We start from the raw sequence: 25499 nt of genomic DNA, 5'->3' as shown, positions 1-25499 counted from the left end.
TATACATCATTCTAAATTATATTTAGGAACTAGTAATCAAACAAATAGTTCCTTTCCCACCAAAAGAAAAAGCCCAGTGAAACAGAGTAGTATAGGGGTTGGGCAAGAAGCATGAGATTATGTTGGCAGGATCGTCAGGGATAGTGAGTGACAGCATGATAAAAATGGATGTGTTCTTCCATCACTGCTGCTCTCCTCTCTATGTGAAATTAGACAAATAGCATGGATGCAAAGGGAACTAGGGACAATGCTCAGGGGACAGGAACCACTTCCAGACAGCTCTGCCAGATTCATGAGAGTAGTGGTGCGTCTGCTTTTTGTTGTTGCTATTGTTACTTAACCTTGTCACAGATACGTTACTGTTTCTGTGGCACTTCTTTTGTGGGTTCTTAATATTACTTTCTTTATCAGGACTGTGCTGGATTGTCTGTTGGCAAATCAGCACCATTTACCCCTTCTTCACCTTGCCTGATATAATGTCTCTCTGGGAAGTGTGTGTGCTTGTTTCTTTCTCCTCTCATTGTGTCTCCTTGTGTCCCATTCCATCAAATATGCAATTTAGATATCCAGAAGTCCATTACAGACAACTGATGTGTAGAGATTTTCTTTTGATTTGTTTTTGTCTGGCTTGTTTTTTTTCCCCATTTCCTTCTCACGCATCCCCCCCACACACCTCCCCCACACCCCCAGCAGCAAAATTCCACACACTGAAACTATTTTTGCCTTCTCCTTTCACCTAGAGCTGTCTCTATCTTAGGGAAGTTTCTTATTTGAAAACATTTATGCCAAGGTAGACATTCATTGATCTATTTAGTTGACTTTCCGTGAACTTTTATATGCTTCATAACACTGTGCCAAGTCGTATTATAGGGTGATTCAGCGAAGTATATAAAACTAGTTAGATTGTGAGGGTGAAATATTCAAACATATTTCCACCAAAACTACTGCTTAAATCATGCGATACTGCTTATGTTTATAAAATGCTCCTAAATCTTCTTTTGTAAAATAGTTAATTACAGGTGGCTTTAATTATGGGTTAGTTTTCTTCAACCCTTACCTTAGATAATCTGTTGTCATAGAACATTTAAATGACATGATTTTGAACTTTGTACTATTGAAATTTTTAAATGCATCTAAGACTAAACTTTATAATGTGTTACATTTTAGGTCAGAAGACATGTCTTCATCTACATGGCATCTTTCCTTACCTCTATGTGCCATACGATGGTTATGGACAGCAGCCAGAAGGCTATCTTTCTCAGATGGCATTCAGTATCGACAGAGCACTTAATGTGGCTTTAGGCACTCCATCTTCCACTACTCAGCACGTGTTCAAAGTGTCATTAGTATCAGGAATGTAAGTATATGATATCATCTTTTAAATTTTTTATTTATCTGTATTTCTACTGCCATTCTAATTAAAAGAAAACATAACCAATTAAAATATACTCTTCATTTTTCTTTTCTAATCTCATGAAACTGGAGCAATACAATATAGATGGTTAACAGTGATTTTTGTTCTAACCTTTTCAATTTCTCTGCTTTCTAAAACTGTGTAAGTTCATGTAATTCATTCTACAGATATTAATTAAGCAACTCTGTGTACCAGGAACTGCTCTAGGCATCCTATCTAATAAAAGGGTAATATGCAAATTAACCGTCACTCCGTCACAAAGATGGCGGCACCCATAGTGGCCAGGGCGCAGGATGCTGGCGTTGTTGTAGGCTGGGCTGAGGGACCCCACCCCCTGTGCACGAATTTTGTGCACCAGGCCTCTCTAGTTTGGGATATATTGGTGAATAAAACAACGATTTCTGCCCCATGTAGGTTACATTCTAGTAATGGAAACAGAAAATAACCAATAGATAGGACATGAAATAAATTTATTTATTTATTATATGATAATTAGTACTCTAGAACAAAAGATGTAGAACAGGATAAGAAGAATCAGTAGTGTAGGGTGGGGAAGTGCACTGGTGGCAATTTTATATAGGGTAATAAAGGGAAGGTCTTAATAAAGGGAAGCAATTTGACATTTGAGCAAGGTCTTAACTGTGAGGGAGTACAAACAGCCTGGAGGCAGGTGTGCGGAATGGAGGTGGAAAGTAGAATAGGATAAAATGAAGTTAGGGAGATATGAGAGGATGGAGATCATGTTGACGAATGGTTCTCTTTTTCTTTTTTAAAAAAATTTAATCTTTATTCAGATTATTACAATTGTTCCTCTTTTTTCCCCCCATAGCTCCCCTCCACCCGGTTCCCACCCCACCCTCTGCCCTTATCCGCCCCCCCACTGTCCTCATCCATAGGTGTACGATTTTTGTCCAGTCTCTTCCTGCACCCCCCACACCTCTTCCCCCCCGAGAATTGTCAGTCCACTCCCTTTCTATGCCCCTGATTCTATTATATTCACCAGTTTATTTTGTTCATCAGATTTTTTATTCACTTGATTTTTAGATTCACTTGTTGATATGTACTTGTTGTTCATAATTTTTATCTTTACCTTTTTCTTCTTCTTCCTCTTCTTACAGAATACCTTTCAGCATTTCATATAATACTGGCTTGGTGTTGATGAACTCCTTTAGCTTTTTCTTATCTGTGAAGCTCTTTATCTGATCTTCAATTCTAAATGATAGCTTTGCTGGGTAGAGTACTCTTGGTTGTAAGTTCTTGCTATTCATCACTTTGAATATTTCTTGCCACTCCCTTCTGGCCTGCAGTTTCTATTGAGAAATCAGCTGACAATCATATGGGTGCTCCCTTGTGGGTAATTAACTGTTTTCCTCTTGCTGCTTTTAATATTCTCTCTTGTCTTTTGCTCTTGGCATTTTAATTATGATGTGTCTTGGTGTGCTCCTCTTTGGATTCCTTTTGTTTGGGGTTCTGTGCGCTTCCTGGACTTGTAAGTCTATTTCTTTGACCAGGTGGGAGAAGTTTTCAGTCATTATATTTTCAAATAGGTTTTCAGTATCTTGCTCTCTTTTCTTCTGGCACCCCCATAATTCGGATGTTGGTACACTTGAGGTTGTCCCAGAGGCTCAACTTTTTGCTTTTTGCTTTTTGCTTTTCCGGTTGGGTGTTTTTTGCTTCTTTGTATTTCAAATATTTGATTTGATTCTTGCGGTCCTCTAGTCTGCTGTTAGGTCTCTGTATAATATTTTTTATTTCAGTCAGTGTATGTTTAATTTCTAGTTGGTCCTTTTTCATATCCTTGAGGGTCTCGTTAAATTTATCGGCCTTTTCTAGGAAATTCTTGAAAAACCTTATAACCATGGTTTTGAACTCTATATCCAGTCGTTTGCTTTCTTCCATTTCTTTCATTTGTGATCTGTTTCTTTTTCTCCACATTTTCGCTGCTTCCCTGAGTTGGTAGAGTAGTTTTGTGTGCTAGGTGTCCTATAGGGCCCAGTGGCTCAGCCTCCCCAGTTACCTGAGGTGGACACTCTTGGTGCATCCCTTTGTGGACTGTGTGCACAGTCTTGTTGTAGTTAAGCCTTGATTATTGTTGGTATCACTGGGAGGAATTGACCTCCAGGCCAATTGGCTGTGAGGATCAGCTGTGTCTACGCTGGGAGAACTTCTGTGCTGGAGACACCCTTATGAGACAAGACTTGCAAAATTGTAAAAGCCTCTGTGCTCAGCTTGGATGAGGCGGAGTCTCAGGGCAGAGCAGACAGCCTTGGCTTCCCGTCAGCCCTGCCCAATGAGGCCCCTGGGTCTCAGTGTCCCTCGGTAATTATTGCAAGCACCTCTGAGAGAAAGCCACCCTCGAGTTTCGTCTGCTGCCAGACAGTCCAGTTTCTCCCTGAATGAGTCTGGCTTCCCAGAGTCTGGCCCGGAACTGGAGTTCAGCGCAGTCGGGAGCTTCCATCTCCCTCCCGCTTGAGAAAGCGAGCCGCGCACTCAGCCGCCAGTCCTCTCCGCGCGTGCGTCTCCCTGCCTCTGTCTTCCGTAGCTTCTCTGAGTCTCAGTGTGCTTTTCTCTTTCCTTCTAGTTGTAGAATTTCCACTCAGCCAACTTTCCTGTGGTTCTGGATGATGTCCATTTTGTCTTTTAGTTGTAGTTTTGAAATTGTTGTGCGAGGCAGCAGTGTAGGTGTTTACCTATGCCACCATCTTGGTTTCTCCTGACCAATGGTTCTCAAAGCATGGTTTTGTACTTTGCTTTCCAGGATCACCAACATCAGCTTTATCTAAGTCTGGAGGCTGTCCCAGCTTCTCCTGGGTTTCTCTTCAATATCTCTCACAGGTGTTTCCCCTAATACATTTCTTGTACATTTTGGCATCTATTTCTCAAAAGACTTAGACTAACACGTCTGATAACTTCATCCAAATACATTTTTGGGTTCCACTCCAGACCTAATGAATCAGAAATTTTGGTGGTAGGGCCCAGCAATTTGTGTTTTAACAAGCCTTTCAGATGATTCTGCTGCATGAGAAACACTGCCATAGGCTGTTCCAAGGACTTTGGCTTTTACTCTGAGCTATTGCATGACTTTGAGCAACCATGATTTAGCTTAACCCTTTGCACTCGCTTGCTTTTTTCTCGATTCCTTTATTCTAATGCTAACCGTGTCGAGTCACACTCGATATCCGAGTTCAAAAGGTTAATCTTAAAAGGATTACTTTAGCAACTGTGTTAAGAATAGATCATAGAGTAATAGGAATAGAAGCAGGGAGAACATTAGGACTCTGTTTCATTAGTCTGGGTGAGAACATACAGTGGCTGGGGCACTAGGGTGATAGCAGAGGAGTAGTGAGAAGTGGTCAGCTTGTGGATCTATTCTGAGAGGTGATTCAACAACAAGATTGGCTCTCTAAATGGATGAGGGTTTTGAGAGGAACCAAGGATGGCTACAAGAGTTTGAGTCTGTCTTATAGACAAAAAAAAAAAAAAAAGGAAGGTGCAGACTGGCAGGAAAGATTTGGAGCTTATACTGGAACATGAGTTTGTTATGTCTGTATGAAATCCAAGTGGAGATCATAAATCTGTATACTTCTACCTTAATCTAGGCTTTCCTCTGGACCACCTCAGTATCCTTTTGAATTACCTTCTTTTGTTCTTGTCCAGAACCGCAAAATTACTCTTCTTACAGTGTAAATTGGATCATTTTAAATTTAAAATCCTGAGTGGTTTCATATTGTTCATAGAATAAAATTTAAACTTCTAACCACTACCTATGTCAGTGATGGCGAACCTATGACACGCGTGTCAGCACTGACACGCATAGCCATTTCTGATGACAACGCGGCCGCTGAGGCGGCCGCATACCGAGGATGAAACATTTGCGAAATGTTTTTTCCTCAAAGTGACACACTACCCGAGTTATGCTCAGTTTTTTGGCGAAGTTTGACACACCAAGCTCAAAAGGTTGCCCATCACTGACCTATGTGATCTGATTCTTGCTGTTACCGGAGACTTAAACTCCCCAGTCACTCGTGGGAGTAAGGTGGAGGTTTTGGGGTGCAGCTGAAAGAAGCAGTTCCATGGGAGGATGAGAGATGGTAGAAGATATATTGGTGTGGAGTTACATTTCTCTGGTTCCATTTCTCCCAAGCCAGTTCTGAAAGAGGGGAGAAGCTGGGAGTTTAGCAGAACCAGAAATAAAGTGTCCAGAGTTTTTGTTCCATGTTGTAGCCTGGTATGGTTCAGCATTCAGGCCAGATTAAAGTCCGTTTGTGGAGTCCAACATGGCCATGCACCATGTGGGGAGAGTGTGCCCTTTTAACAAGAGTCACAGTAGCCAGGCACCCTGGAGCTAAGAGAGAGTGGCTCTTTTGTCTAGAAGTTATATATTTAGATTTTATGCGTTTGCACTGGCCATGCCCATTCTGGCCAATTACCTGTTTCCAGATGTGATTGACAGGCAAGCATTTTCCCATGTCACTTAGATCTTACTGGGCATTTGTCTCAACTGCCTTTATCCAGTCCTTTCCCCCATCAATCAGCAGGCAATAGACTTGGAGAAGGTTAAATGCAGCTTTTTTGCAAAGCTGTATTAATGGCATGCCTATATCTAGTCATCCCATTAAATAATAACCAGGATATTACAATGGCATCACTGCTATCTTTGTAACTTTGTTCACCATGTTCCGGAACATTGGTCTTTTAGATTCTCTTATGTGCCAAGCTCTTTCCCAGCTTTCTACATGAAGTTTCCTTTCCTTGAGTTCTCTGTCCTTCTCTAACCCTTCACATCCTTCACCTCTCCAGAGAAATTTTCTTTGACTTCCTTACTTAAAATAGATTATTATTACTATTATTCTGTATCTCAGCCCATTCTTTGTTTTCTTTAGCACTTAATAGAGTTTGCAATTATTTTAATTTTTTGTTAATATACTTAATTTTTTGTGTTTCTCCCACCATCAGGTAAACTTCATGAGAAAAATTACCATGTTTGTTTTGTTCATCATTATATGCCTAGCTCAATAACTATTTGGTTGAGTAAATGAATGAGGTGAAAGTTCACACCCATCTTATGACAGCAATAATTATGTTAAAGAGAATCATCAGCTTTATATTCTAACTTTTTTATGTTTACGGGTTTCTAAAAACTTTCTTATACATACTCTTATTTCAAAGTTGAATCTTCAAACAGCCTAATGAAATGAATAATCAATCATTAATCTTTCTATATTTTTGATGGGTATTTATTAAAGGCATTGCCATATTTTTGAGTTACAAATCTGGATACCTGGCACAAAAGATGAGCTGTTCAATCTAATTTATGGTTACCATTTTCCTTTTTTTTTCATATTTCTATATTTTTTGGCCTTTTTCTTATCTAAACCCCCTTTTTCCCTTACCATACATTCTAGTTTCTGTGATTCCTTTACTCCTTCTGTACTCCCTATTCTTTAAGATAGACAAAGTTGCATCTAGTTACCAAATTAAAATTTGTGCAAGATTTAATTCCAGTCTTCCTAGACTCTGCATTATCCTGAGGCTGGGTTAAGATGACAGGACCTTAGGCTTATTTCTGAGATTCCTTGCCACTTGTGTGTTAGGAGCCATTGAGTCAGTTTGGACTCCTGGTGACTGTACAAAAGTTATGTCCACAGTGTCCTGTCTCCAGCAGCCCTGCTCAGCTCCTATAGACTCCTGCCTATGGCTTCTTTTAGGGAGTCAATCCATCTCATATTTGGTCTTCCTCTTTATGCTGCCTTCTGTTTTCCCCAGCATTATTGTCTTTTCCAAAGAACCCTGCCTTCCCATGATGTACCCAAAGTAGGAGAGCTTCAGTTTTGATACTTAGCTACCATGATTCTAGAAAGTATCCCATAAAGAGATTTTAAGTTGATCTAAGTTAATTAACTGAGATTTGTCCCTATTTGTGCTCATTTTCCTTCTCATTCTATATAATAAAAGGCTAATATGCAAATTATCCCCTCACCCAGGAGTTCGACCAGGGGGTGGGGCCGGCCAGCCAACTGCCCGAGGCCTCTCCCCCTGGCCGGCCCTGCCCCAGATCAGTCCTCCCACCCTGGTTGGGGGCGGGGCCGGCCAACCACCCACAGCCCCTTCCCCTGGCTGCCCCAGCCTGATCAGGGTGGGCCGGCCAGACCCCACCCCAACACGAATTCGTGCACCAGGCCTCTTGTTATATTAAAGAACTAACTCTAATTATTGGATATAATTTTATAAGCATAAAAATATCTACCCTCAAACTCTGCTTCCTTCTACTTTCTTCCCCTCAGTCTCCCTGTTGAGATATTTTGGCAAAATCAACTAAAGCCAACAGTAGGAAGTAAGGGTTTCAGGGTAAATTATACAAAGACTTTCTTGGTGGAAAGAAACAGAAAACTGAATTTATAGAGTTTTCAGGATATATTTTGGGGCAATAGATAAGAAAACAGAATCCTAGATTTACAAAGAATTTTAAAGGTTTAAAACTTAACTTATATTCAGTTTTTTAAAGTATGAGATTCTATATATAAAAAACTAAAGATTGTTAGCAAAACCAAAACAAAGCAAAGATAACATGGACCACAGGAACGCAGATTTAATCCCTCCTCCCCATTTATCTGGCTCCAGACAGTTATATTTATACATATGAAAAATATCCTAGCAGGAGGAATAAAGAGTTGAATTTTGCCAACAGGAGAGATAGGTCATTCACGTAATGTGTCTTTCACCCCTTCCTTCACAGCAACAAAATGGGGTGAACAGCAGCAAACTAGACAGGAAGTGTGTTATTTAAAAAAAAAAAAAGGTAAAGAAGGGTGAAGTTGTTAAAGAGATAGGTAGTGATGGTCATTGAAGGCCTTTCTGAGGAGTGAGTTTAAGCAGAGACCCAAGTGAAGATTGAAAGCAAGTCATGCAAAGTTTAGAGCAGAGTGTTCCTGGCAGAGAGAATGGAATGGCGAGTTACTTGAGAGTGAATCCAGTTAGAAGGGCTGAACTATTCAGAAGGGCTGGAGGAAAAAGGAATAGTGAGTGGTATGATGTAAGATTGGAGTGAGTGGCAAGGGTTACATAAAGAACCTTTCAGACCTTGGTAAATAGTTGGATTTTTTTAAAAATAGAAATTGTTTTATAGGGGTCACACAGATTAATCTGATCTAAAGCTTGAAACAACTTTCTAAAAAAAGTTGTTTAAATATACTCCAAATAATGACTTCACTAACAAATTTCTCCAGTATTTAATATCCACTACACTTTGAGACATGACAGAGAGGTAGTGTCCTAATGTAAGTTCTACCTAGTGTCCATCATAAGGGGACAGTATTTTTAAAGTGAAAGGTGATTGGGTGTACCCAACTAAAGATTTAATCAACTGCTTATTTATAGACAAACTTTAAGCAGATATAAAACTTTTTTTAGCCTACAAATTTATGCCTGTTCACATATTGTTTCTAATTACATATCTTTGAAAAGAATGGTCTGTGTATCAAATGTACTGGTATAGTTTCAGGTCCTCCTGAAATAATATAACATGATAGCCCAACTTATTTCATTTTGCATTGAGGACTTGCTTTTCTGCCTATCATGTAGATTTTTGTTTCTCCCTTTCCCCATTCCAGCTGATGCCCCAAGAAAAGCCCAGCCCCAAAATAATTAGGGACCTAAGTAAGTCCATGGTTTTTTCAGTCTCATATATATAACTACAGGCCCGGTGCACAACATTCGTGCACTGGGGTGTGGGTGGGGGTCTCAGCCCGGCCTGCGCCCTCTTGCAGTCCGGGACCCCTCGGGGGATGTCCGCCAGCGGTGATCCTAGCTTCTGGCTGAGTGGCGCTCCCCCCTGTGGGAGCACACTGACCACCAGAGGGCAGCTCCTGCGTTGAGCTTCTGCCCCCTGGTGGTCAGTGCACATCATAGCAACTGGTCGTCCCACCGTTCGGTCGATTTGCATATTAGCCTTTTATTATATAGGATAGGTGTATGCATACATATACATAATAGGTGAACTGTCTCTGCCTAATGAACTTACAAAATTAATAATAAACAGATGATTAAGGACAGTGATATACATGCAGTTAATTAAAGGACTTTTAGATGAAGAGCTTTAGTTTTTGACAGAAAAATATGGCAAATGAGAATGTGCCTGAAAGGCCTCAGTTTTTCTCATGCATGGTTAGAGTAAAGATAAAAAAGCCACTTTTGAAGAGTCATGATGATTGAAAAACTTCTTAAAAGAAGTAACCAGATTTCAGTATATGTTAACCTACGGTAGGTTTAATTGCAAAGGTCTTTGAGTTTTTGTTTGATTTGGGGGGGAGGGGAGGTAATATTTAATATAAGTAAGACTGAATTGGGCTAGCTGAGCCAAATTAGGGCAATAAGTTACATTATTTCATCACTGAATGATGAAAATAATTTGATATATTTTTTCTTTTATTTCAGGCCTTTTTATGGTTATCATGAGAAGGAAAGACACTTTATGAAGATCTATCTTTACAATCCTGCAATGGTGAAAAGGTACAAAGTTAAATGAAATAAAAATATGGATAACTATCACCTAAGTATTTTAATAATAAAAATACTTGATTGGTAGCCCCTGTTTCTTTTCTGTCTTAGATTTAGAGAGTTTATGGAAGTAGGTAAGGAGACATGATGGCTGCCGAGTATGATCTTAGTGCCCTGTTGGCCAGGCCAGATGTTCAATATCAAGAGATATTAGCTCTTCAGTGTCAAAGCAAGAGGAATGTGTGAGAGTGAGGCCAGAGTGGAAGGGCTTCTGAGAGATCTCAGAATCCTATTGACTCCTTATTTAGTCCTTAGTGAAATTTTATATCCTGGGTTTTTTGTTTGTTTTGTTTCCATTTGGTTTTCTTTTCTTCTTTCATTAGGTCTCTCTTAAGACCTATAACTTATTCTCTCTATCATCCTGGAGCCAGTGTTATAGAGGATGGGAAGAGCACATAAAGAGAAGATTCCAGTCATCCTCTAGGATTCAAAACAACTGTTTTCACTCTATGTGGTGACAAGTCAGGGTAAAAGTAGCCTTGGAGAAGTGTTGAGTGTTGTTGTTTCAGAAGATCCTCTCTGCCAGTAGGTACTATGTTCCAAAAGATAACCTTCTGGTAAGATACAAATTGGGTGTTTCCCCAGAGGGAATTTAGGTACCATGAGAGGCACAGCCACCAACCGGATGAGGTTTAGTCTACATTAAGCCATTAAGTACACTGAATCACAGTGGTTATTCCCTTCTCTAGATAACCAGTGAAAACTAGTTTTCTCTATTACTTGCCCCCAACCTTACCCCAAAAAGCGTCTGTTACATAGGGTACCAAAATAATTTTTGAGAATAGTCAGACAGTGATGTTTCTCTTACCAGTTTCCCTCTAATCACACTTTCTCATATCCATGGAACAATCCCTGTGTATTCTTATCCTCTTTTGCATACACAGTGACAAGGGTCAACCTCAGTCATTTTTTTCTCAGGTTTATCCCCAGTTGTGCTAAGGGGGAACCATGAATAATACTTGTATAAATCTTTTATAAGTAACCTATAAACTATAGTTCTGCTTGAAGTATAACTATAATCTGTTTTTCTTCCTGTGACTAAAGCAATCACATGCTTATTAAACTAATTCCAATAAGTTTGCTTTAAATTGTATAGTCATCACCATGCCTATCTGAAATTTCCCAGTTGATTGATGGATTTATTCATTTACCCATTTTTAATAAATTCTTACAAAATGCCTACCTTTTTGATGCACTATGGAATTTGCTGGGTAAACATTAGTGAACAAAGTTTGCATGGTTTCTGCTCTTAGGGATCTTATAGCCTAGCAGGGAGGACAGACAATAAACAAGTAACCTAAATATTTAACAAAAAAATGTGATAGATGCCATGAAGGAAAAGAACAGGGTTCTATAAAAGAAAACATTTTCTCTTTTATTTGTTATTTTTTATAAGACCTTTATACATGAATCATTTATTATAGTATTTGACTAATACATTATAGTGGTTAAGAGCCCAGACTCTCAAACCAGCATTCAAAATCTGGCTCTACTACTTATTAGCTGGGTAACTTTAGGCAAGTTATTTAGTATCACTGTGACTTAGCTTTCTTGTCTGTAAATAGTGTTGATGTTGGTACACATTGTTCTGATGATAAGTATGTTAATATCTATAAATCACTCACATTATAAGTGCTGTGTAAACATTGGCTATAGTATAATATGTAAAATGTTAAAGTACAACTTTTAGATCTTACCCTCACTAAAAACTCTCTTCCTGAGAGATAGTCACTTTTAAGAGTTTGGCGTATGTCCTTCTATTTTCCATACATATATGTACATATATGCACATCCTATATAATAAAAGCCTAATATGCAAAACGTCCCCTCGACTGGGAGTTTGACCAGGGGGCGGGGCCAGCCAGCCAACCTCCCATGGCCCCTCCTCCTGGCCAGCCCCTCCCCGGCCAGCTGCAGCGGCAGGCAGCCCAGGGAAAGGAGGCCCCAGCTGGCCATGCCCCAACTGGCAGCCGGCAGCCGCTAGGGACCCTACCCGTGCACAGATTCTGTGCACTGGGCCTCTAGTATCCATATAAAATTCATAGTAGAATGTAAGTCCATAAGGGCAATGGATTTCTGCTGTGTTTACTGATGAGTCCCCAGTTTTTGGAATAGTGCCTGGCATGTAGTAGTTAGTGAATAACTATTTGTGGAATGAATGAATGAATGAACACTATACATATCATTTTGGGACTGTACTCTCTATTCCTGTGTTTGTTCATCTCCTGTGATTTTCACTTCCATTCTCCTTAAACTATTTACTCTCTTGACCACGCCCTAGAATTTGTCTTACCTCTGAGATTTTAAATGCAAACATCTTGGTTTCTGACTCAGTCTTCTGTGTCTTTTTAAACAAGTTTTTGAGATATAATTTACTTGTCACAAAATGTACACATTATATGTATACACAATTTAATGATTTTCAGAAAATTTACTGAGTTGTGCACCTATCAGTTTTAGAACCTATTCATGGTTCCAATAAGAGTCTTTGTCTTTTTAAAAAAATCTTTTTAACTGTGTACTACTCTACCGGTGTTTAGTCTTAAAACTCCTTGGCTCCACTGCTACTTTCCCATTTTGTAGCCTCCTCCTGCTCCTATTTTCTTTTCTTTCCATCTTAGATCTACTGTTTATCTTTTCAACTCCTTTTTCTGCCAGGTAAAACCATGAATTCTGGATTAATCCATTTATTTACTTTTTCTCTGCAAAACTCTGGTTTCTGATTACTGCATGATACGAAAAAATCACAGCAGATGGGTGCCACTATACTAGTAAATTCGTGGTCTTCAACTTCATTTGACCTGCCTTACTTCTACTTTTCTCTAAGTCTCTCCTTACCATTCTCCATCCTCTTTACTCAAATGTAAAGTCTATCCTGAAGCTTTGCCTCCTGCCTCATAGAGAAAATAGAACCCATCAGACTAGAACAATGCTTGTTAACGTGTGGACTGGGGGTTTCTAAGACCCTTTCAGAGGATCTGCGCAGTCAGAATTACTTTCATAATAATACTAAGATGTGATTTGCTTTTTCACTGTGTTTACTGGTAGTGGGTAAATCTGTAGGCACCTTGGTCCAAATCAGGGTAATGGCATCAAACTTCAGTAGCCCACTACCTTTTATTCATGGGAGATCTGTTCCAAGACCCCCAGGGGATGCCTGAAACTAAATAGTACCAAACCCTATATACAGTATGCTGTGTTTCTTCCTGTACATACATACGCTTTATGACTTCTCCTTGGCATAGCTGAATTGCCAGCATCACTATTCTTGTTGGGACCTTTATTAAGTAAAATAAGGGTTATTGAACACAAGCACTACAGTACCATGACAGTCATTCTGATAACTGAGATGGCTACTGAGTGACTAACAGGCAGGTAACATGGATAGCATGGATAAGTTGGACAAAGGGATGATGTACATCCTGGGCAGGATGGAGCAGGACTTATGAGAGATTTCATCACGCTACTGAGAATAGCATGCAACTTAAAACTTGAGAATTGTTTATTTCTGGAATTTTTCATTTAATATTTTCAGACCAAGGTTTATTGAAACCATGGAAAGCGAAACTGTAGATAAGGGGGGACTACTAGTTGTATTTTTCACTACTAAACACAGATAAAAAATAAAAATCAGTTTTACTTAAGAGCATTTATGAAGATATAGTAAATATTTTATTTTATCTTAACCCTTGGATATAAATCTTAATATTTTATATGACAGTGAAAGTAAGCATGAAGCACATCTTTTGTGTGCTGAAGTGCTATGAATGAATGTCTCAAGGAAAAAGCACTTTTTTTTAAATTTCTTTATTGATTAAGGTATCACATATTTGTCCTCATCCCCCCATTCCCATCCCAAAAAGCACATTTAAAAAATATGTATTTTTTATTGATTTTTTTACAGAGAGGAAGAGAGAAGGATAGAGAGTTATAAACATCGATGAGAGAGAAACATTGATCAGCTGCCTCCTGCACACTCCCCACTAGGGATGTGCCCGCAACCAAGGTACATGCCCTGGACCAGAATCGAACCTGGGACCCTTCAGTCCTCAGGCCGACACTCTATCCACTGTGCCAAACTGGTTAGGGCGAAAAAGCACTTTTATGATTGTTTTTAGTTGCAAGCTAAACTAAACACTGTTTTTGTTAATGGAACACCATTTTTACTTGAAAGAACAACTGATAATTAAAACAAGTTATGGTGATTTGCTTATTTGATAGACATCTCAAAAATGAACAAAGTGAGCCTGTACCTTAAAGAAGAAAACTCATAGTATTTGTTGCCCATTATAAGATTTGAGCTTTTAAGCAAACATTAGAATTTTTGATAACACATGTAATCTTTAACAGCTTTCCCATACTTAAAAGATTTTTCTGATGAGATAGATGATGATATTAACAAATAATTTTTTTCAGATTGTTTAATGAAATGTATCAACATTTAGATCTGTCCTACTTAGTGGATCTGTATTTTCCAAATGACCAGTGTGTGATGTTAGAAAGTCCTCCATGGGTAAAAGTATTTAAAGTGTAAGATCACCCTGACCAATGTGGCTCAGTTGGTTGGACGTCCTCCGGTGCACCAAAAGGTCCACCAGTTCGATTCCCGGTCAGGGCACATGCCCAAGTTGTGGGTTCAGTCCACATTTGGGGTGTATATAGAAGGCAACTTGATCAGTTTCTTTCCCACATAAACATCTCTCTCTCTCTCTCTCTCTCTCTCTCTCTCTCTCTCTCTCTCTCTCTCTCATAAACATTTCTCTCTCCCTTTCTCTTCTTCCCTCCCGCTCCCTTCCTCACTCTTCCTTTCTCTAAAATAAATAAAAACATATTTTTAAAAATAAATAAAGTATAAGATATATTAGTAGATTTTAATGTGACAGAGTACAAAAGTTATTGATATGGTTTCAAATTTCACATTGTTGCTAACCTTAAATTACCACTCCACTCCTTTTCTATGTTGTATCAGAGAAAATCAATGTTTATCTGAAAATGTAATTTAGTTGTTCTTTTTTCCAACTACATATTTGTGTGGGGCTGGATGAATATCACAATAAATTGAGCAGAAGCAGATGTGAGAATCCAGCTATCTTCTATTAGAACAGACAGAAATTTGTAAACATGTAAAACAATTATTCTTTTTCTCACTAAGTTTTTGCTTTAGGAAATATAGTTATTTTTATAAAATAATAATATGTTAACAATGGGTTGTTATTTTAAAATCAGTAGAAACGTTTCTTTAAAAGTTCTGTTTTAACTTTCAATATGATAAGTATTAGTGGATATAAACCACATAAACAAAAGGTCTTTAGTGCTGTAAATAATTTTTAAGAGTGAAAAGAGGTCCTGGGACCAAAAAGTTTGAGAACCACCAGAATAAAGCTCTCTTAATTTCCTATCAAAGATCCTCAAACTCTATGCACATTTATTCTCTCCTTTTAGATGCCTATTACAGTGAAAGATTTTTCCCCTCACCTCCAAAGCTCAAGATCCACCCTCTTTGACCTTTTCTTCTATCAATTATCCTTCCACTCCTTTCCCCACACATTCATACTCATGACACGTACACTCATACTCATAGCTATTCTCCCTGAAGGATTCATCTATACTTTGTGTATCCAATTTCTTACCTATCATTCACTCATTAACTTACTCCAATATGGTGTCCACCCCAACCACTCTACTAAATTGCTTTCATTAATGTTGCTAAATCAAATTAACACCTTTTTGTCCTTACCTTTGACCTCAAGTCAATGCTTACAGTGTCTTAAAATAATTCCAAATGTTGTGGAGTTTTTTATATAATTCTCGTTTTCCTCATGCCTATCTGATCAGTCATATCTATGCCACCTTGTTGGTTCCTCTTTTATCATCTATGGGGTTCTATCTTGAGCTTTTATCTTTTCTCTCTATTCTATCTCCTCACTCTACAGCTTGATCTGCTCCCAGGGTTTTGTTTTTGTTAATCTTTATCTATTGGACTTTCACATGTATATAAGTAGTCTAAATTTCCCTCCAGAGCTCCTGATCAGTATATCAAATAATCTACTGATAAATAGTATAGCACTGTAGTTAAGACTAAGGGCTCACAAGTCAGAAAAAATTTGGGTTGAATTTTAGCTCTTCCACTTTTTATTTGTGTGATTTGGGACAACTTTTTAATCTCTCTAAGACTCAGTTTCTTTGTTTCTAAAACTAGAGGCCCGGTGCACGAAATTCGTGCACGGAGGGGGGTTCTCCCTCAGCCCAGCCTGTACCCTCTCCAATATGAGACCCCTTGAGGGATGTCCGACTGCCCGTTTAGGCCCGATCCCAGTACTGCCCGTTTAGGCCCGATCCCACTGGGATCGGGCCTAAACGGGCAGTCGGACATCCCTCTCACAATCCAGGACTGCTGGCTCCCAACTGCTTGCCTGCCTGCCTTCCTGATTGGCCCTAACCGCTTCTGCCTGCCAGCCTGATCACCCCCTAACCACTCCGCTGCCAGCCTGATTGATGCCTAACAGCTCCCCTGCCAGCCTGTTTGCCCCCAACTTCCCTCCTCTGCCGGCCTGGTCACTCCTAACTGCCCTCTCCTGGAGGGTTGATCACCTCCAACTGCCCTTTCTTGCAGGCCTGGTCCCTCTCAACTGCCCTCCCTTGCAGGGCTGATCCCTCACAACTGCCCTCCCTTGCAGGCCGAGTGCCTCCCAACTGCCCTCTCCTGCTGGCCATCTTGTGGTGGCGATCCTGTGTCCACATGGGGGCAGGATCTTTGACCACATGGGGGCAGCTATATTGTGTGTTGCAGTGATGATCAATCTGCATATTATTCTTTTATTAGATAGGATAGAGGCCTGGTACAGGGGTGGGGGCCAGCTGGTTTGCCCTGAAGGGCGTCCCAGATCAGGTGGGGTTTCCCTTGGGGTGTGGGGCGGCCTGAGCGAGGGGCCTGTGGTGGTTTGCAGGTGGGCCACGTCCCCTGGCAACCCAAGCAGAGGCCCTGGTATCTGGAATTTATTTTCCTTCTACAATTGAAACTTTGTAGCCTGGAGCGGAGCCAAGCCAAGCCTGGGGCTCCCTCCGAGGCCGCAGCCATTGTGTTGGGGTTATAATTGAAACTTTGTTGCCTTAAGCAGGTGAGCCCGGCCAGGGTGTGTGGAAAGCTTTGCTTCCCCTGTTGCCGGCGGCAACCCTGGCCTGCTCTCTCAAGCTCCATTCTGCTGCCATTTGTTTGAATTTGTTTACCTTCTATAATTGAAACTTTGTAGCTTGAGTGGAGGCTTAGGCCTGGAAATGGCAGGCGGAAAGCTTGGCCTCCTCTGTTACCTAGGAAACCTTGCTCTCTGTGGCTGTAGCCATCTTGGTTTGGGTTAATTTGCATACTCGCTCTGATTGGATGGTGGGCGTGGCTTGTGGGCGTGTCGGAGGTATGGTCAATTTGCATATTTGTCTATTATTAGATTAGATGGGGATGGTAGTACCATAGGTTTGTAGTGAGGATTACTTGGGATTAAGCATTTAAAGCACCTAACACAGTATCCGGTGCATAGTATCTAACATTTTTAATAACATTTTTAATACCATGTTAATAAAATTATTCTTATCTTCATTATCATTTATTTCCAATATTTTCATAGAAATCCTCCTGAATATCCCATTATGCCTAAATCCCAGTATGTCTAAAACTTGGTTTATCTTTATTCCCCCTCCACAAAATAAAGCCCAAACCTGTTTCCTTCTGGTCCTTTCTATTTCAATAAATGCAGCACTATCAACTAGATGCTTAAGCAAGAAATCTAGGCATTATTGTCAACTCCTGTTCTACCTTATCCTTCACATCTAGTTAGCTAGCAAGGCCTGACCATTTATTTCTTACATGTCTCCTGAATCAACACATTTCCTTAAAGCTGACATCATCTTAGTTTTTCACAATAGCCTCTCACTCCCTAGTGTTGTGCATTCTCTAGCTAACCTGGTCATTTCACTTTCCTGCTGTTCAAAGGCAAATTGCACTACCTCTTCCAGTGTCTTAATAGGCTCTGTATAATCTGACTTCTCATTACCTCCCTAGCCACCCCTTCTCACTACAGTTCTATCACCAGACCTCACTCAATGGTTTCAGTTCCAGGATGAAACATGTTTCTCGTGACACTTTGCATGTGTAATTTTATTTGCATGAAATACTTTTTCCTCTCTTCAGACAAAAAGTATCTACAGTTTACTATTCAATCTACTTCTTAGAGACTTCTCTTCAAGAAGGCTTCTCTTCAAGAAACTACCTCTGCAACTCTATCTGATTAGTGTCCCTTCTAGATGTTTCTTATACTTGCCTTGAATAGCACATACACTATTTATAATTGCCTATTGTTTGTAGGAGAACAACTCAGTGAAGTAAAAAATATTAAAATGGTAACATCTCTGAGTAGTGGATTGAGTCATGTATTCTTCTTTAGAATTTTTGTGTAATCTTTAAAAAAATATATTCTGAATTTTTTAAAGAAAAAGCTTATTGTAAAAAACGTTTTGGCTTTTTCAATATAGTTAGTATTAAATTGGTTTTAGAAGTCAAAATACTCTTCACTGAAGTTTTTTGTCATTTTTAGAGCATGTGGCTTACTTTAAAACTTGATTTAAACTTTTAGTTTTTTTACAAAATACAAATTTCTAGTAAAATTGAAGTAAAAATTTTTGTATGCTAATATGATGTGTTTTATTCTCTATTAGCATAATCATTGTTTCACGTAACATTCTAGGAAATATAATTTTATGATATAACTTTTTCCCCCCTAATTTAGGATATGTGAACTTTTGCAAAGTGGAGCCATAATGAATAAATTTTATCAGCCTCACGAAGCGCATATACCCTACCTCCTACAGCTCTTCATTGACTACAATCTGTATGGAATGAATTTAATAAATCTAGCTGCTGTCAAGTTCCGAAAAGCAAGAAGGAAAAGTAAGGTTAATTTTTCAAGTTCAAATTAATGCTTTGAAATAAGAGTTATGAATTGATAATTTATAGAATAATGTACATTTATATAATGAGTGCTGAGTAGGTAAAGAATAAAATACACAAAATGGTATTAGCATTTGTTAGGAAAATATTCTCAAGTGAAATTTGTTTTGTAACAGCTTTATTGAGGTATAATTCACATACCACACATTTCACTCATTTAAAATGGAAAATTCAGTGGTTTTTAGAATATTCACAGTTATACAACCATCACCACAGTCAAATTTAGAACATTTTCAGTATCTCAAAAAGAAACCCTGCAAAAGTTTGTTTCCAATAGGTGAAAAGCATGAGAAAATTTTGAATTAGCAAGTATATGTAAGCCATTTATTTTAGTTATAAAAGCCAGATGAGTATTGGAATGATGATTAGAAGGGATTTTTTTTTTTCAAACTATGAACAATGTGAAGGCAGAAGTATATGAAATTTAGTTGAAGAAAAATTGCAAGTATGATGAAATAAAATGTATATCTTAACTCATTATACTAAATAGCCCTCAGGTTTTTGTTTTGTATAAGATAAAAGGTTATACTGAAATCATGGGAAAAAATAGATGAGTCATCTTTTGTATTTTATTTTGCCATGTTATTTCAGACATCTTACAGTTAAACTGATAGTAAATCTTACTGTAAATTAATATATAACATATATGTGCATAACTTAACATTTCATCTTATAAGACAAGTTGATATAGTACCTAAGTCATTTTTGAAAGTGAGGCAAATTTAAAAGTGAAAAAGATTTCAAAATTTTAATGTACATGCATATATAATTTTGTCTCAGTATTCAGTTATATAACCAGTTGTCAACTAAAATGGAAATTACTAATTGCTATAGTAGTAAAGGTGAAGTATATAGAAGTACTTATATAGAATAAGTATTTTGAGTACCACAGAAGTATTTTATATTACATTTTTTTAACATCCACAGTTGAAAAGAAATGTTATCTATGTTCTTTAGGGAAATATGCTAAAACAATACATAAATTATAGGTAAGAATTAGTTGCATGTTTTCAAGGCATGTTTTGTTGAAATAGCAAAGATGTTAATACCTGATCTCAGCCTAATTACAACATTTTTGATCAGGCTAGCCAAATAAGAAAATCAAAGTATTAAATTTAGCTAGAGAGGATAGTAAATTTAATATCCTTGATAACGTTAAAATTCAAGCTTTCTCTTATCTGCAAATTTAAATTCCCATAAGAGATCACAGAAAATTTGTGAAAATTTGGAGATTACTTCCAAAGCATGACCCTAGGACCTAGTTTCTGAAACTCGGACAGCTAAGCAAACATGTCCCCTCTTCGACTGGTGGTCAAATTGCATTTGTCCCAAGTTCCCACTCACTGTTGCTGCTATTACTTCTGGAATGCATTGTATATTTTCTTTTTGTTCAGGGATTGGTATTATAGTATGTTTTGAATTTTATCTGGAACCTGATTTCTACTAGAATTTTGATTGAGACTTATACAGAATACCCTAGGAATTTGGATTGAAGTCTACAAAAATTGTTGTCATATTTCTTTATAAAATGGGATTTTAAGCATACTCATCAGAATAGCACATTAAAATGTATTCTTTTATTCTAATATGCAAGTCTTGTAGCCATTTCTCTCTCATAAGCATATATTGCAAATACTTCTTTCCCCTCTTAGTTTGGAACCATTACTGTCAACTGCTCATATATACATTCCTAGGTGTGTGTGAGTTTTTAGGAACTAGTCATATAGGTTGTATGTTATTTTACTTAAACAGGAGTTATATGAAAGTTCAAATTAGGACTTATTCCCTTTTACTTTTCTACTCCCAGGTGATCCATTGCATGCAACTGGATCTTACAAGGACAAGCTACCAGGAAATTCTCTTACTGGTACCTTATTTCGGTGGGAAGAAAATGAAATACCAAGGTTAGTTCATGTTGTAAAGGAAAACGTATTTACATATATCCTACTGCATTCAGAAATTAGTGGTTACCATAATTTTAATATTATATTTGGTATTTTAATATATAAATTTTTCATAAAAGCAAATTCCAATATTAGTATGTTACATGGAATCATAGATTTTAAGAAGAGATCATGAAAATATACCTAATTATCACCTAATTAATAAAAGAAATCTGGATGTAAATTTTTACACTTCTTTCCAATATTCATCTTCATGGTGCATTCCAAGTTGATACCCTATAACTTGTCTAGTAAAAAATCACATAATAAACTATCAATTGAAAAACTAAATAGTAAATATTTTTAGTAAAAATAACCCTTTCTAAATATTAAATATTTGTGGGAAAAAGGTGGGTTGACATACTGAATATGAATAATATAATCTGTGATTTCTTTTGACTATCATTTACTAGACTATTTTATTAATTTATTTTGGGGAAGGTAACATTTTGAATATTAGATATTTAATCAGTACCTATAAAATTATTAATAATAGCTTTATCTACATAGAACTCAGAAAGATTTCTGTTTTATACCACAAAGCATTGCCCAAGCTTTCTTGATCCTTTTATTAATCAGTTTAGGCATTGGCAGGGTGGTTGTCGTTTTCCTCTTTTCACTACACATATGTCAGCTGATGTTTTTTATGTAGATATTTTTTATGAAGAGTGCAAGGTGGAAAAAGTGTTTAAATAACTTTTATTTTTTTATTTTATAAAAAGAAAATGTGAATTTATTAATCAATTAATGATAAACTACCATAAATACATTCATTTTAAACTACATAAATGTAATTTATGTAGTTTAAAATCCTAATATGTTTTTGACAGAATTTTCATGTTATAGAATTACTTGGTTTTTTTTTTAATATCTAAAATTAAGAAAAAATATCACTAAGTAATGATGGAAATACATTGTTTTATAATTGGAATGTTAAAATCTACAAGACTTTGAGATGATGTGGACAGTGCCTTGCCTTATCTCTTGATCCAGCTTAACATTTATCAGGACTTTTTGATAAATACACATACACATGCACACATGTGCACTTCTTGGTTCCTTCTCAGAGTGGAAATGTTTTTATAAACATATTGAAATGGTATTAAGTTTAGAGAGAATATTATTTACCACATCAAATTCAAGTTCTAATCAGTCCAGAACAAAGTGACCAAAAGCTACTTGTTGTCTCTCTTTTTTTTTAATGCCTGTAATGCAGTCCCTCTATCTCTCTAATGTTAGAGCAAATCAATTTGACCCAAGGATTTTGACTATTCCCTAGATTGCTTGGTTTTCAAAGTTCTGCATGTAGTAACTTGTTTTTTGCATGCTCAAATTAAAGTTTATTTGTATTTGAAGCCCTTTTTGAACAAACATCTTTCTGGTTAGGTTATAAAGGCTTCACTGATTAGAAGTGAGCTTGGGGGAAACCTTATCTATTATAATGAAAAGTTTGAATTTTAGAATGCTTTTAGGAGCCTATTTTATTATTTTTAAGAATTGACAAATTATAAGAAAAGATGTGAATAGGTAAACTAGTAAAATTAGACAAGGTACTCAGAATTAGAATTTAAAATAATTATGGGATAGCTATATATATTTTTATCTCATATTAGCCCATATTTTGCATTTTTGGGATGCTTATATTGCATTAAATATGAAAATCCATAATTTCATTAAGTACAAATAACAATGTCAAAAATTTTTCCCATAAATCATTACTCTTAGATTTTATTAGTCTCATTTCTATCCCCAGTACTAGCACCATCTTCTGTGTACCTTTTTTTTATTTATTTTTTTTTAACAAATAAATGTTTTATGCTCTTTCACAAACATTATTACAAGGGCCATAAGAGAGAGCAACAAACTTGTAAGTGCAGAGTTAGTAGCTCTACCTACCTTACTAGCTAGCTCATTGTCAGTTACCACATATCCTGGACCTTCAGGATCATTTGCCATAGTGTTGAATATACAAAAACTGAATCTACTGGAGTAATTTCAACCCTGGCTACCCATCAGAATGATCTGAAAAGATTTTTAAAATTATAGCTGTCTGAGCTTCATCCTCACTGATTCTAATTAGTAAGACTGTTTTGTTAAGCTTTGAACAGATATGTTCAGAGAGGCACAGTTATCTACCATCGTTATCTTTTATCTCCCTTTCATGGCTAAAATGAATGGTCTGCATGTATTTGCTGACCCAAATTTTTTAAAATCTTGATTGTTGAGGGTATTACAAATATCCCCCCTCCTTTTTCCCCCCTGCCTCCTACCACCCGGTTCCCACCCTGACTCAAAAAAATTTTTTTTGTTAGTCCTCACCTGAGGATAGTTTTCCCATTGATTTTTAGAGAGAGTGAGGGAGAGAGAGAGAGAGAGAGAGAGAGAGAGAGAGAAACAGAAACATCAATGTGAGAGACACATTGATTGGTCGCCTCCTGCATGCCCCAACCAAGGGCTGGAACGAACCTGCAACACAGGTAGGTGCCCTTGACCGGGAATTTAACTCGAGACCCTTGGGTGCTCAGACCGATGCTCTATCACTGAGACACACTGGCCAGGGCTGACACATTTTTTACTTACACTTTTTCTATCTACTGGAAAGTTTTAATTCTGAAAACTACTTCCTTTCCCTAGTAACATTTGTTCTGAATGTCTGAAGTAGCTTTGTAATAAAGGCAAGAAATAGTAGTAAATTTCTACTATGAGATTGTATTTTTTGATATTTTTGTTTCCCTCCTTTGTCACAAAGGTGCTACTTCTGGAAAATTCATCCTTGAAATTAACAATGTAATTCTTCCAAAACTTGTGAAACTTTTTAGTATAAGGAGAAAATTGTTGACCACGAACTATTTTATCTAGTATGTCATTTCATGGCAAAATTTACTTTGTTAAGTTATATGAATGAAGAAGACAAACAACATTAAGAATTATTTTTTCTGAAAGTGAAAGGGATATATTGTGATAGATTGGCTAACATGTTTCTTCTCTATCAATGATAAAAAGATAGGTGTATATGTTTGTATCTACACATATGCATCTATGTATACATGTATATTTATTTGAATTGTAAAAATTCTGTGGTTTAACAAATTAATTTCTTATGTTCCATCAAAATTTCCTTAGGGATAGAAATGAGGTTTTGCTAATCTGTTTCTCTTAAAACATTAAAAAATGGGAGTGAAATCTGCCATCACCCACTTTCATGGTCCTCTCTTTTTCACTTGATGTCCATATTGGTAGGATATGGTGTCCTAATCGTTTTTTGTGGCTCTGATGAAAAACAAAATTTTCTGAGTCAAAGAGCATTAGTGGGAACAATCCTCTGTAGTTCTCATAAAAATTAATGATTTTGTGGTGTTAACACATTTCCTAGTCATGATCCCATTATTAAAACACATGGTTTCTCAAATCCGTAGTGATGGAGAATTTTAAAGCATTATCCAGCACAGCAGTCGTTGGGGGCAGGGAGAACAGTATCATTTGCCCACTTTTCAGTATACTCCCCTCCCCTCATTTCTTGTTGCATATTCTCTCCTTATTTTTTTTAAACAAATCTATGATTGCTAAGAAAGATGCCTCTGGGCAAATGATTACATATGTGTATGATTTTTGATGCATCTCTCAGTTGTCTCTCTGTTACCCCTTTCTGTCCTGGATATGACCCACATTCCTTATGTATAAAATAAAATGCGTCAAAATCTGTAGAATGCACTGCAAAAGGATCTCAGTGAGTTGTAATGTAATAATATTTTTGTACTTTTCTCTTCCTGTTTATCATTTCTTTATATATATAATATCAATTATGTTATATTTGTTAATTAATACATCACTGGCTTTTCTGCTTACCACCTAAAGATAAAAAATTATATAAGAAAAATCTTCAGAAAATTTGCTCTTACATAATTCTTGTGTGTTTTTTTTAATGTTTTTAATACAGCTCTTTAATACTGGAAGGTATTGAACCACAGAGTACATGTGAATTAGAAGTAGATGCTGTAGCTGCTGATATCTTAAATCGGCTGGACATTGAAGGTATATGTACAATTATTCTTAATATATGTGTGTGTGTTTTTAAATAATGGTCAAAGTAGAGTAGAAAAAGTAGGGAAGAAAGCATTACTAGAGATGTAAGATGTTATAGAAGATGCAAAATGTTATGAAGATTGCTTCTGTACCTCGAAGCAATTTTTTATTTATATTTTTCATTTATACTTGCATTCACATGAATATGTTTGCACAGTCATGAACCTAAAGTAAATGTAACACTTAATAAATTAATCAATTTTTAAAAAAATTAATATAATCTAACTTAATGTTTTTAGTTTTTAGGTTATATACCAGGGAGAGGATTCTTAGGGTCTATTGGCTATCCTTAGATGTTTGAATCTTATTCACTTGATGGGTTTTTGGGAACCACTAGGAAGAAAACTAAAAAAGGACTAACATAAGAAATGTAGGTTAACATAGTTTGTCTGCTTTATTACATAAAGTAGGTAATTATTTTTCTTAAGAGGCAGTATTTATTTTTTAAAAGTTTGGTTTCCTCACAATATCTAAGATCTGGAAACAGCCCAAGTGCCCATCAGTA

General features: G+C 37.1%; 1 protein-coding gene across 1 annotated transcript in view; it reads left to right on the top strand.

Moving 5' to 3' along the window:
* The window catches only part of REV3L (REV3 like, DNA directed polymerase zeta catalytic subunit), a 153098-nt gene that overhangs the window by 51719 nt on the left and 75880 nt on the right, over positions 1 to 25499 (top strand). The window contains exons 2-6 of the mRNA XM_054721757.1: positions 1168 to 1357; positions 9848 to 9922; positions 18748 to 18908; positions 20776 to 20872; positions 24849 to 24943. Of these exons, the coding sequence (XP_054577732.1) occupies positions 1168 to 1357; positions 9848 to 9922; positions 18748 to 18908; positions 20776 to 20872; positions 24849 to 24943 (618 nt within the window). The remainder of the gene's footprint in view (positions 1 to 1167; positions 1358 to 9847; positions 9923 to 18747; positions 18909 to 20775; positions 20873 to 24848; positions 24944 to 25499) is intronic.

This window comes from Eptesicus fuscus, chromosome 10 (genome assembly GCF_027574615.1).
Source record: "Eptesicus fuscus isolate TK198812 chromosome 10, DD_ASM_mEF_20220401, whole genome shotgun sequence".
NCBI lineage: Eukaryota > Metazoa > Chordata > Mammalia > Chiroptera > Vespertilionidae > Eptesicus > Eptesicus fuscus.
This window is presented reverse-complemented; position numbering and strand designations above follow the sequence as displayed.